Source organism: Onychostoma macrolepis, chromosome 19 (assembly GCF_012432095.1).
Source record: "Onychostoma macrolepis isolate SWU-2019 chromosome 19, ASM1243209v1, whole genome shotgun sequence".
Taxonomy (NCBI): domain Eukaryota; kingdom Metazoa; phylum Chordata; class Actinopteri; order Cypriniformes; family Cyprinidae; genus Onychostoma; species Onychostoma macrolepis.
Window position 1 is genome coordinate 16,651,140 of NC_081173.1, and position 12,864 is coordinate 16,664,003.

The 12,864-nt window shown below is 36.3% G+C and overlaps 1 protein-coding gene and 1 long non-coding RNA gene across 2 annotated transcripts; one reads left to right on the forward strand and one right to left on the reverse strand.

Moving 5' to 3' along the window:
* Positions 1–453: 453 nt before the first annotated feature.
* On the forward strand, positions 454–2,620 carry LOC131525659 (uncharacterized). The gene is made up of 3 exons (XR_009267269.1): positions 454–707; positions 1,789–1,822; positions 2,501–2,620. It is a non-coding gene; the product is annotated as an uncharacterized LOC131525659 (long non-coding RNA).
* gnrhr1 (gonadotropin releasing hormone receptor 1) lies at positions 1,832–10,135 on the reverse strand. Its single transcript, XM_058753538.1, has 4 exons — positions 9,656–10,135; positions 5,860–6,391; positions 3,357–3,564; positions 1,832–2,955 (listed from the first exon to the last, which is right to left on the reverse strand). Exons 2-4 carry the CDS (start codon positions 6,388–6,390, stop codon positions 2,549–2,551), a joined length of 1,146 nt encoding a protein of 381 aa, XP_058609521.1. The 5' UTR covers position 6,391; positions 9,656–10,135; the 3' UTR covers positions 1,832–2,548.
* Positions 10,136–12,864: the final 2,729 nt, after the last annotated feature.

A 12,864-nucleotide genomic window follows, 5' to 3' on the forward strand; every position in this document is an offset into this window, starting at 1 on the left:
TACCCACACTTGAGGTCTTTGCACGTGACCACTTGTATTTCCTTTATATTTCCTGTACAAGTGTTCAAGTGGGCGTGAAGACCACAAGTATGTGTAGAACTTTTCATTAACTGATGTGACACACTTATAGTGTTGTAAAAATGCACGTGTAGCCTTGTGGACAGCACACCAACATATAACGCTGTAACGCTTGGGCCGTCCCAAGTTTGAGTTCTGGCTCGCGAACCTTTCCCGATCTCATCCCCCCTCTCTCTACCACTTTGCTTGCTATCTAAAAACTGTTATATCACAATAAAAAAGGCAAAAACTCCAAACATAAATCTTTAACAAAATGCAAGTGTTTACAGAGCTTTATTTAGATTTTCAATGCTTTCTATTTTTAAAATAAACTTCCAAATGTCTGTTCAGTAGTCTAGTCTCTATAACAGACAACACAATTTAATAATTGCGGTGCTTCTAATTAAGTGCTAAAAAGCAGTTGCAGATGTTGTACAAAATAAACATCAATAAAATGTGTAACACAATAAACATACTCATCTTTGCATCAATAAAATGTGCAACACTTTGTTTTTCTAACAAATTACATGTGATATCTAATTGGCTATCTAATTAGCTGTCACTCTGCAGATCTCGTCTGGTTGGCCATTGATGCTAAGCAGGGTTGAGCCTGGTCAGTACCTGGATGGGAGACCTCCTGGGAAAATACTGTAGGTTGCTGCTGGAAGAGGTGCTAGTGAGTCCAGCAGGGTTGTTTACGCTATACTGTGAAAAAGCTCTGTTCTTCGGATGAGATGTTAAACTGAGGTCCTGACTCTTTGTGGTCATAAAAATCCATCTATCTATTAGCCTGTACAAGTTCTTTAGAAGTGTAAAAAAAAAATCAACCCTACTGGACAAGCAATCAGTTCAAACTATAACCTAATGATACTTTTTTATTATGTGTACTGTAGCTTGTGTTTATTAATTGGACTAAACAGGGAGGAAAGGCAGCTAACACGTACACAGTATATATGCCCTTTTAAACATCACACTTTTTTTAAAACAAGAATCCCCATTATTACATCTCAAAACAAGGACACGCAACATAATTGTCCAGTGAATTTCCTAGACACAGTCCAGCTCCTCAGAGGACCCGGTTTAATGAATCAGTCTCTTCAAGCACTTCTGAACAACCATTGATGACTTCCATTTGATTTTCCCTCTCTGTTTTCTGAGTTGACCTTTTATTATTATTATGATACCTGATTATAGGTTGATTGTCTGTCAATTAAATAAATAAATAAATACTTTTTTTTTTCTATATGCACTTGACCAGCACATTGTAACAGCAATCACATTCATTCAGATCCTTAAATCAATGGAAGTGTTCGCCCAAAAAGGTTTTCTTATTATTTTCTTGAATTGTTTCAAAACCATATGCTGTTGTTGGAAAACAAAATGAGAATTTTGAAGATTCATTGCATGTTTTGAATGCAATGACAATTCAATTCTTGTTTTCAAATCAAAACATTTACAATTATTAGATATAATGGCTGTTTGCAGTTTTGAAGTGTGATCATAAAATGTGAAAATCAGTCACTTTTGATATTATTGATGTCCATCAAAATATGGCCTGTTCCTTACACAAAGCTATTGCAAGGCTTCGGAAATCGTGGAATGCAGCATAAGTAATATGAAACTGTGAGCGAATAAAGATTTTTGGAGATTCACAGCTTGTGATTACTACAAACTTGCTTTGTCTTGAAAAGATTTGAACATTCATCAAAATTCTCTCTTTATTTTCCTCAGAAAGAATAACAGCAATAGAAATGCAACAATATGGGTGAGTAAATAACATTTTTATTTTTACGTGAACTATCCCTTTAAGGCTGTATGGTCCATCCACATTAATTTTTCATCACAAGCACACACCACAAAGATGGCATATCATGCATATCATCATTAACACAATACACTGCAAACACAATTGGTTGAATTCCACGAAGAACGTTTATGGTGATTCCACGGATAAACACAGTGTAAGCCTGAACATTCATGACAGCATTTCATATAAATGAATTATTCATGAGCTAAGGCCATTGTAAAACATTAAGTGACATTTCTAATCAGGATGTAGAGAGGAAATGTTAGATAAGCAATGTGTCAGAGAAGCTTTTAGCTGTGACTCTGAACTCTGAGATTTAACTAATTAGAGATCCTCATTAACTGATTCCAGACACGTAAGCCGTTATACATGAGGCACTGTATATTTATAACCCTGTTCCAGACCAGCAAATATCTCACGTTCAAGTTATTGCCTGAGGCATTGTGCTGTCATTTGGTCTTTTACATTCATATTTGCCTGTGGTTACATCTTTCTAGAAGATATCCAGTTGCTTTTCCATGTTCAAGTGGATTCAAATCGAATTCAAGCAAACGGATACTTGCCAAGACACCATCAGCAGCATATACATGTAGATGTCTGGACACAGCGTAAAAGTCCTGTGTTTCATGTTTACAGGGCAAAATCCCAAATAGTATCTCTAGCTGATTGAGGTGACTTGACCCTCTATGCTTGTTGTCCGCTGGGCTGGTCACCGCTTCCGAGGTCCGACTCGGCTTCTCCGCTTGCACCCCCTCTCCTTGCGGAGAGTCGGTCCAGTGATTTGGGAGAAGAGTTTTGATTTCTTCTGCTGAAACAGCTTGTTATGTCTGCTCGGAACGAGGGTGTGAAGAAACCATAGATGACTGGATCGCAGCATGTGTTGAGGTTGCCGAAGACAAAGAGAGCGTGATGGATGTATTCTGGCATCACCTGCAGCATACGAGGCTGAAACCAGTACCAGATGCCCAGCAGGTAGTACGGTGTCCAGCACACCACAAATGACGCCACAATGATGATGGTCATCTTCAGGGTCTTCATGCGTGCTTTTGGGATTATGTCGGTTCCACTGCATCTCAGACAAGGTTCCCCACCTACAAAACCCAATGCAAATTAGAAGTCTAGAAAATGGTGCTGTGTGACCTGCCTTATCATTTTGATCCAGAAACCAGTCAATGAAAAAGGACAATCTATGCTTTCTGGTCAAATAACACTGTACTGCTGTTTGAATTGAGGCCTCTGCATTCATCTGTATTACCACACAAAAGAGCCTCTAAACTATTTTTTTGAAATTCACATTAAAACTGATGTCATTTGAGATGAGACTTGGTTTTATCAAAAATAACACATTAAAAGTCCAAATTCAAGGCAGCCCTAGGACCTGTCTCGTTAACTGTAAGAAGTAAATTCTTCATCAAATTCAGTACACTATGGATGCAGTCACACTGTTTATCAATGACAGGTACCATGTCAGAAAAGAGCAAAAGTCAATTACCCTTTCCTTTACCACGAGGCATCTGGCGGTTGATTTCCACGAGGATTCTCGTATAGCAGAAGCTCATTACCAGCAGAGGGAACACATACAGGGTGACAAAGTGGAACATGTTGTAGGCTGTCTCCTGCCAGCGCTGCTGGAAGCTTCCATGAGTTACACACTGCACAAAGTCAACTCCTTCAGCCTTAATTGCCCTGAAAATAAATAACTAAAACGATAAAAAGAAATTTATAAAGAATTTCAATAAATGTTTTTTTATTTTATTTTTTGCCTTATTTCTCCTACACTGTAAAAAAATAAAAAAATAAATAAAAAAGTTGAGCCAACTTAAAATTTGAAGGCAACCAGCTTCAGCAGATTTTTGAGTTTTCTCAACTAATCGTTTTAAGTTTATACAAAAAAAATGTGAGAATCTCCCACAAAAATCTGCTGAAGCTGGTTGCCTTCAAAATTTAAGTTGGCTCAACTTTTATTTTATTTTTTTACAGAGTATATGGAACACAAAAGGGGACACTTCGTTTCTCATGCAAAGCTATTGTATGGTATGCGCCTTTCCTTTATGGAAACTTGAACATTCATTGCAATTTCATGACAGAATTTCACTGTTTATGTTCCACTGAAGAAAGAAAGTCCTACAGGAGGGTGAGTAAATGATTTTTATTTTTTTGGGTAGACTAACCCTTTAATCACTTTGTAATCTGCTGATTACTTGCTGTTTTGCATAAAAATATTAACACATCTTCTACAAATAACTACACCATGTGAAATGTAAAGCCTCAAAGTTTGCAAATAGACTAACAGCAAGCCAAAAAGTTTTCATGTCATGAATTGAGACATGAAATAGAGCATTGTGATGACAAAATGCTCCTCGTGGCGAGTAGTAACTGATTACATGTAATTTGGATGACATAATTAGATTCCAAAAATTGAGTATTGTAATTAAATTAAATTACATTTTAAAATACTATACTTTTTTATTGATTACATGATTACATATAATTGACATAACTTAATGATTCTTCCTATTTTCTCTTTCATCTTTTAAATGTTCCTTTCTAAAATATCCAACACATGACATACAGATAAAATATTTAATTTTTAGAAAGTGTTTTATTTACATTGATTAATTTGACATTTACGATTGTATTAATTATTAGCTTTTCATTAAACTCACAAACCCCTTGCAGGTCCTTGATGAACCCCAGCTTGGGAAATGATGACACTTCATGTTGTTAATAACAACGAATGCAATATATTTATTTTCTTTTTGTATCAAGATTATACTAATTCAATCAATGTGATAAGCAAGTTAGATCAAAAGTAATCCAAACATAGTCAAATTATATTACCTAAAATGTGTAATATAATGGATTGTGTTACTAAATATAATTTTTTATGTAACTTGGAATCAGTAGTGGATTGCAATTTGTAAGTAATCTACCCAGCTCTGATTGTAGGTGTTCCCCTGACTTTGCAAATCTCTTTTTGGGTCATTATAGAATATAGAATATAGAAAGAACACATTTTGCTATCTCTGTTTAACTTAAATGAAAGATTGTACATTCTTGTCAAGTTATCACTTTGTGCTTTCAGATTTAAAAAAAAAAAAGTAATGGTTTGCTCCAGGTACGCTTTCTTTTTCTATTTGATATACTTCTCTATTTTCTGCTACACAATTTATCAGGTAGCACTGATGAATGTGACAGAGGAAAACCCTATTTCTTCCTCTGGGGGAGGCCCGTGCACGGAATACAGGTGTGGGAAAGCATCAGTGTGTCAATATCTACAATTCACCACCCACTCTCTTCAGAATTGTATCCCTTTCCCATTATCCATGGCTGCTTAACTGACCTTGTCTCAGACAGGCTTCTTTATCTCTCTTTTAATGGTTTTAAAAGCCATGGCCACATCCACAGGCTGCTAAAAACGACATTACTAGTATTAAGTGTGTGGAGAGAAACAGTTCTATCAGAGGGAAAGATAGGCAAGACACACTGACAAGATTCAACCAGGCATTTCAAAGGTTATAGAAAATGCCCCGGGACTACTGTTGCTTGACAAATAGGATCTATAATCAATGCAGCAAGAGCTCGCACTGAAGAGTCACTGACCCAGGGTCAGTTATTGCACCACTTTAAGCCACAACTAATTACTTAAATGAAATGTGCAAGCTTAGATGGCTATCAGGAAATGCATGTTGTAGGCTGAAAGTGGAATTTAATTCAATTTGAAACTTTGAAACTAAACTCCAATTTTTTCCCTCAGAGATGAAATGTGTCATTGTACCATTAAATTAGTGTGATGATCTGTTTATAGTTGTCTCCTCATATTAAGCTGGAATAGGACGCAGTATTTTGAAAAAGACATACATCACCGTCAACAAGTGTTTTCTAACACCAACATTATCATCCATCTATAAATCCTCTGAGGCAGTTTTGTGCTGTTTCATAACAAGACAAGTCCCACAGATGACTACAATTAAAATAACTTCTCTTTCATTTACCTGTGGAGAGGCGAGCAGGATACTGAGGATCCAGGCAGCCAGCAGCATCCTCCTGTTCCTGCGGCCAGCATCCAGAGCTTCCAGAGGGTGCAGGATTGCATGGTGCCTGTCCAGACTCACCACCACCAGGATAAATGCTGCAGAATGCATGGCAAAAAGCTTGAGGAAGCAGAGGATCTTGCACATGGCATTGCCAGCATACCACTGGACAGTGATATTCCATATAGCGTCGAGTGGCATCACCACAAAAGTCATGACCAGGTCAGCGGAGGCCAGGCTGGCAATGAGAGGTCGCAGGTGGGAGGCCAGGTGGCGTCCTCGTCCCCGGGTCACGCTGATCAACACTGAGAGGTTACTGATAGCTGCGAAGACAAACAGCACCAGGGTGGCTGCCACACGGAAGCGCGCAGCTACAGTGAATGTGGGTGTCTCCCAGTCTGAAGGAAAGCGAGGAGAGGTGGCGTTCAGCACAGAGGAGTTTTCCCAAATGCTTGTGGGACTCACTGACAGAAGAGACACATTTCCTGACATCCTGACAACAAAGGGGGAAAAAGAGGTTTTGTTGCATGAGCAAGACCTTTTCTGTTACACAAATGTATAATTGTTAGAATATTCTGTGAGATTTCAGTATCACATGGTCTCAATGTGGATATTAAGGTTGGATAACATTTAGAATTTTTCAATTCATGAATTGGAATTTGAACTAGAAGAAATTTGTTCAAAATAAAAAGTAAATATACATTTATCATCAAGGTTGTATTTCTTTGATAAAAATACAATAAAAACTGTAATATTTTGAAATATTATTACAATTTGAAATAACTGTTTTCTATTGTATTATATTTTAAAATGTAATTATTCCTGTGATTGCAAAGCTGAATTTTTAACAGTCATTACTCCAGTCTTCAGCGTCACACGATCCTTCAGAAATCATTTTAATATGCTGATTTGATGTTCAATGTTTCGTATTATTATCAATCTTTGTGTAAACCATAAAACGTTTTTTGATGATATTTGAATATAAAGTTCGAAAAGGACAGCATTTATTTATTTGTAACATTCCAAATGTCTGTACTACCACTTTAGAACAACTGAAAATAATTGGTTTCAATAAATAAATAAATGGACTCCAAGCAAATGCAAATTAAGTGTGCATTTCTGTAGGTGACATTTCCAACAGATCTGTTTTTCTAGAAAACCTTTAAGCTTTCAAGCAAGGCTTTGTCAATAAATCATTTGCAGTTTGACTTGTCTTGATAAACCTTCCTTTTCTACCTTTTTCATTTTCACTTTTTGCACTGATTTTTATTTTGCCAGTTTCGGTTTACTTTAATTCTGTTACCTTCAAATTCAGATTGCAATTCTGCATATTCTTTGCTACCTTTAAGTTTAAAGGTTTAGAGGCCAGACAGACAGATGCGCACTAATGAGCTAACTGAAAGAGAGCCAACTCTTCAATTTTGGTTTTTGCTCAACTGTAGATTCTTGGCATCTCTTCATGCACTTTACTAAATAATAATGCATTCTAAAATTCAAAATGTTCACCAAGATATGAATATTCAGATCACATCACCTAGAAAGCCTGATTACCATTACATTACAGTCACCACAGAGGCATTCGTCACCCTTACGACTTTTCACCCAAACATCCATCTCCTCTGCAGTCTAATATCCTCAGCATTTATAGCGCCCATCTGCCATTTCATCTTTCACAGATAAAAAAACTCTAGCCAGGGGCATTTTTTTCACTCTGGGTCTCCTCTAACAAATAAGGGGTCCTTGGTTAAGTGACAGAGAGATAGATTACACCTACGAAGTTTTTTAAAGGTCTATATATAAACCTCCGAGACTACTATCAGGGGTCTGCGCTAAGATTATGCACAGCAGACTGAGATGCACAATTAAGTAATTCATGCATACAGTAGTACAGATGTTCTAATTGCCTTCTTCATCATTCTTGCTGAGAAAAAAAAAAAAAAAAGTTAAATCATTTCTAATTGAGTGATTATGTAATAAGATAAGAGTTTACATTCTTGATAACATCATGCTGCCCGGAAGACAAAAGATGTTTTCATGGTTAAGGGTTCCCACCCCAGCTCTGGTTCAGATATAAATGCCCTATCATGCTGACAAATGGCTGTTGTCAGTATTTCCCTTCGCTCTCAAAGTGATATAGTCTTTTGTATAGCTGTAATCTGGTAAACAGCATGGAGGTGATAGATAGAGAGAACCCTAGTGAACATGACTGCTGCACCAGCCTCCCTTGTCTCTGCCAGCCCCCCCCCCACACACACACACCAAATTGCACAGTGCTCCAGTACTACATCATTGCATTTCCACTGCAATTGTTCTTCATGCTTGACATGAAACATATTCTCCAAAGAGTAGCAATGTCTTGACCTGGAGAAACTTTGTATTTTTCCATCTAGTGAAATCAATATGTATTTAAAAATCCATTTCATGAAAGATATTAGTTCTTGTTGTTGTTTGTTTGATTAATCAAATGAGCCAATGTATGTATCTACTCTATGAATTAGCATTTTACAGCTGTTATAATAGATGATGTCCTTGGCTTCACTGTCATCTTGTTTGTATGATAGATTGTTTGAATGATTGCTGGACATCTGCCCGCGAGAAACATGGCGGATTTGCACTGCTGCCTCTTAATGTTGGTAAACATTATGCAAATATATGCAAAGAAGAGTGTCAGCCGTCATAACTCTTAGTAATATAGCACAAGTGAGGTAATGAAGATGAAAATCTTACTAAAGTGCTGTTTGAAATGCAGAATCACAAAACTACTTTACTTTAAATTTCTTTCTTGTTTTCTTTTGCATGTTATGGGTTGTTTTCTTTGGTGGATTCATCATACATTCATTCAGTGCTGTTCATAAAAACCAAAAATATTCCATGATTTTTAGGGATCATTGTCATCATAATCTCCAAAACTTTGCCTGTGAATTTGCGTAATTATATTCATATCCTTGCTCACATGACTAATGACTTGGAGCCAGCTAATCAAGATAGGAGTGATGAGAATATTAAAATTTCATGGCAAATGAATGTGTAAATGGACTGATATTTGCCAGAGTGGGATGATATTTACCAAAGTGGTCTGAAACAAGACTTTATAGCTTATGAATTTTTATTCTGACCCACAAAAGAGACAGAAAATACAAGGAAATGTATTTTATAATGCCACAATGCCAGTTCTTCCACTGACCATAATATGTCTATTGGACATTTTTGCTGGGTGTTTGTCAGATGTCATACTGTATGTCATGAAGCACATATTTAATAGCAGAAAAGGAGTTGTACATGCTTCATAAGATACACCTCTGCAGGGTTTAGCAGCTAATTAATTCATGCCAGATATTGGTGTAAAATAGTTAGATCTTAATTATATCAATTAAACTGTTTCTTTAGTACACCTTTGATACACATTCAGGATTAATCATTGAAAGTTGTTGTTGTTCTTTTACATTAGTTTAAAACAGATGTGATTATGAAATCAATTTCAAACTTAAGACCTATTATTTGCCTCTTCAGACCTATACTAAACTGTCCACCTACTTACAGTGAAAGCATTTCTGCGCATCATATGATATGATCCCATTTGATGATCATAATACTCATGATCATGCACTCGATGGCCAGAAATACTTTCAATGTAGGCTGTTTAGAATAGTTTCTTAGGAAAAACCTTTGATTTGCATGGTTTAATCTCTTCAGTAAGCGCATTACAGTAGTTAATGGCTCTCATGCACAACTGGAACAGTAGCCGAGACAGACTTACCTGTATGCTGCTGCTGCAATGTGTGATTTGTAGATCAATCCATAAATATTTCACTTATTTCCACTAATGTGCGGACAGTTATTTACATCTAGACATGCTGCACTCGAGAAAATAAATGCAGTTCATTTAGCAGTCCGTTATCAGATCAGACTAAGTCCAGTGTTGATACGCTGATAAATCCACGAGGATTTCTCCTCCCATCCCCGCATGAGCTTGACGGCACCATGGACTCCTGTAGGGAACAGTTTGCCGCAGTCAATGGTAATTCACTCATCAGGGTGGTAACGATGATTTCCCGGTGCAAAAGTTTAGCTGCTTAACGATGTAGCATACTAGGGCACTTTTTAAGAAGCTACATGTTGTTTTAGTCGCACTTTTTGCCAAAAAACGAAGGTTTAAAGGGACTCGCGGAGCTGTCCAGGTGCTGAAGGGTCTCCAGTGGAGGAAGCCAAGAGCTTTACTGTCTGTACAGCAGCCAGAATTGCTTCACCCACACATAGGCTACACTCTTCAACTGCACAACACCCTCCTCAACACAACTGCACAGTGAGGAAACCTCAGCGTCATCGTCATTTGAAAGGGAAAACAATTAAAAATGCTACAGTTAAAATCTGTTAGTTGGTTAACTGTAATTTAGCTTAACATACAAGGAGGACTAGGCTACACGATATAGCCGATATACTTTTACGGTAAAAATAATATGCGAACTATGCAAATGTTTAGATTTTATTTAAAAAGTTAGTTTCTTTTTATTTTTGTTTATTAGTTGATATATAGAGTGTTTTATTCAGTTTATGCTTGTTGCTTTGTTTTAGTCTTGTATTATTATTATAGTCTTATTATTATTATTGGGTAGCCTACAATTCAATTTTAAAATCGGAATATATGCTACAAATGATTTCACACTGTTATCATGTATCTGTTTGAGGCTGTACAGAATAACTAATATACTCAATAAACTTTAGTCATGGTAAAGCCCTATTTCATTTTTGACAGGAATGAAAACGATCTGTGAGGGATGAAACTAGGCTACAGTGTTTTCTATGGATTGTACTTTCAGTAGACCAAACCTCAAAAATACATTTTGCGTGCTATTAATACGCAGAAACTGACTTTAGCGTGCATACGATACGCACGTGTTTGACGTGCATATAATATGCAGTTTTGCGTGCATATGATAGGCCTAATCATTTTGTTGGCATGCATAGAATACGCACCTACCCTCAAGTCACACCCATTGCGTATCATATGCACGCCAAATTTCTGCGTATAAGTACGCCAAATAGAAACACAAAATCGTGCCATTAAAACTCACTTTCATGAGTTATTATGTTATTAATTTCAATATGGCGTCTAACCTGACTAAGGTCTATGTGGGTTTGAAATTAACACCCGCCAAATGCGGGTAAAAATCTGCTGTGGCGGGTAACGTCGTCAAATCACTAGCCAATTTGGCGGGTTACTTCTTGTAAATTATGTTCACTCATTAATTTCTTGGGGAAGTTCATGCAAGCCAAATCTGCGCAGGTTTAGCGCAGAAACTGAACTCGTGAGACATCATGACATTATCGAGTATATTGCAAAAACCAAACAAAACACACCTACAGTGCGCAAGCATACTCATAAGCGACTACGTGATGAAGTCTGGTTAGACTAACTAGTGCGCGTGCACATTTGTTCTTTCAATGCATGACTCAGTCTATTAATATGCATTCAGAATGATCACATAATTCAAGATAAGGGGGCAGAAAATGTATATATTTATATCCATTCATATAGTTAATCAATATCACACGAAGAGTGCCGTTTTTTCTTAAAGAATCAGCATAGTTACAGATGTGATATTGATTTTATACAACAGTTCAATAAACAAAAATTTAATATCAAGAGATTTACGTTTTAGACACCATATTGCCTGTTTTTGCTCTATTTCGCCCAAAAAACAAAAACAAAAACAAAAAACATTAACATTCTAAACACAGCCACAGCGCTGTTTTGTGTCTCTTAGCAACTTGACAGTGTTTCGTTCCTGAATGAATCAACCGTTTAAATGATTCAGTTCAATCGCAATGGCTCACTTATTAACAGTGACTTGCTGCCACCTACTGGCGGTTTTAATTAGACATTTAAAGTATCTTTTCATTTTTAAAATAATTTCAAATATCAGTATTCAACATTTCATGTTTAAAATATCAAAACTTTATTTATGCATTTGTAACTGCAGGTTAAAGCATTCCATGTGGCCTACCTCTAAGCTGCATTAACATGTGAAAATACATCTAAATGCCATAAACTTCTGCAAAGATGAATTTTCTTGATACTGATTTAATTTTAGTAACAGCCTAAATGTATTATTATTATTATTGATTGATTAAATGTAAGAATTTGACTCAAAAGATGATGCACACTTTTAGAAAAAATGGCTTTATAAAGGTAAAAATGCCCATAAAAGGTTAAACTCAATTTAAACTTATTGGAAAAGATTAATTTCTATCACTGCTGTGAACTGACCACCACACAGAATATGAAGAATATCAAAAACTATAGGAGTCAGCTGTCTACGGTAGTCCTTAAGATATAAGCACAATAACACACTCAGCAAAATATCATCTAATTATCTTTATCGATAAAATCCCAGAAAATATTGAGATATTATTTTTTTTGTCAATATCGCACACCCTTAGTACAGACACAAAATTATTTGCAATGGTTGCTTTGTCACGTCCAGTGTAGACAGCCTCAAGCTGTTGGTTTCTTTCTTTTTTTTCATATTTTAAATTTTTTTTTGTGACTAGTAGAAATTATGAATGGCCGGTAACTTAAAAATTTAGCAGCCAAATTGGCTGGTGAGTGAAAAAGTTAATTTCAATCCCTGGTTGAGATGTATTACCAATGTTCAAGATAAACAAAAATAGTTGAAACAGCTGAAGTAGTAGTTTGCAAGTAGGCCTTTTAAACTGTTGTAATGTGTCAAGACACAATTGACTCTCCAGTGTAATTGCTGTAGAGACCAATTTTGATTAACTTTAAGTCATTGTGTGATCTTCCATTGTACCACTTGTATTGTTATCAGTAGCCTATATTTTACAAACAAATCTGAATAGTTTAGGCTTATACAGTGGGGCAAAAAAGTATTTAGTCAGCCACCAATTATGCAAGTTCTCCCACTTAAAAAGATGAGAGAGGCCTGTAATTTTCATCATAGGTAT

Bases quoted from the DNA above. Each gene is read 5' to 3' on its own strand.
- gnrhr1 (XM_058753538.1), bottom strand. From the start codon at position 6,390: ATGTCAGGAAATGTGTCTCTTCTGTCAGTGAGTCCCACAAGCATTTGG. The intron at 3,565-5,859 runs GTAAATGAAAGA...TTATCGTTTTAG, and splicing joins TCCTGCTCGCCTCTCCACAG to TTATTTATTTTCAGGGCAAT. The intron at 2,956-3,356 runs GTAATTGACTTT...TGGGTTTTGTAG, and splicing joins GCCTCGTGGTAAAGGAAAGG to GTGGGGAACCTTGTCTGAGA.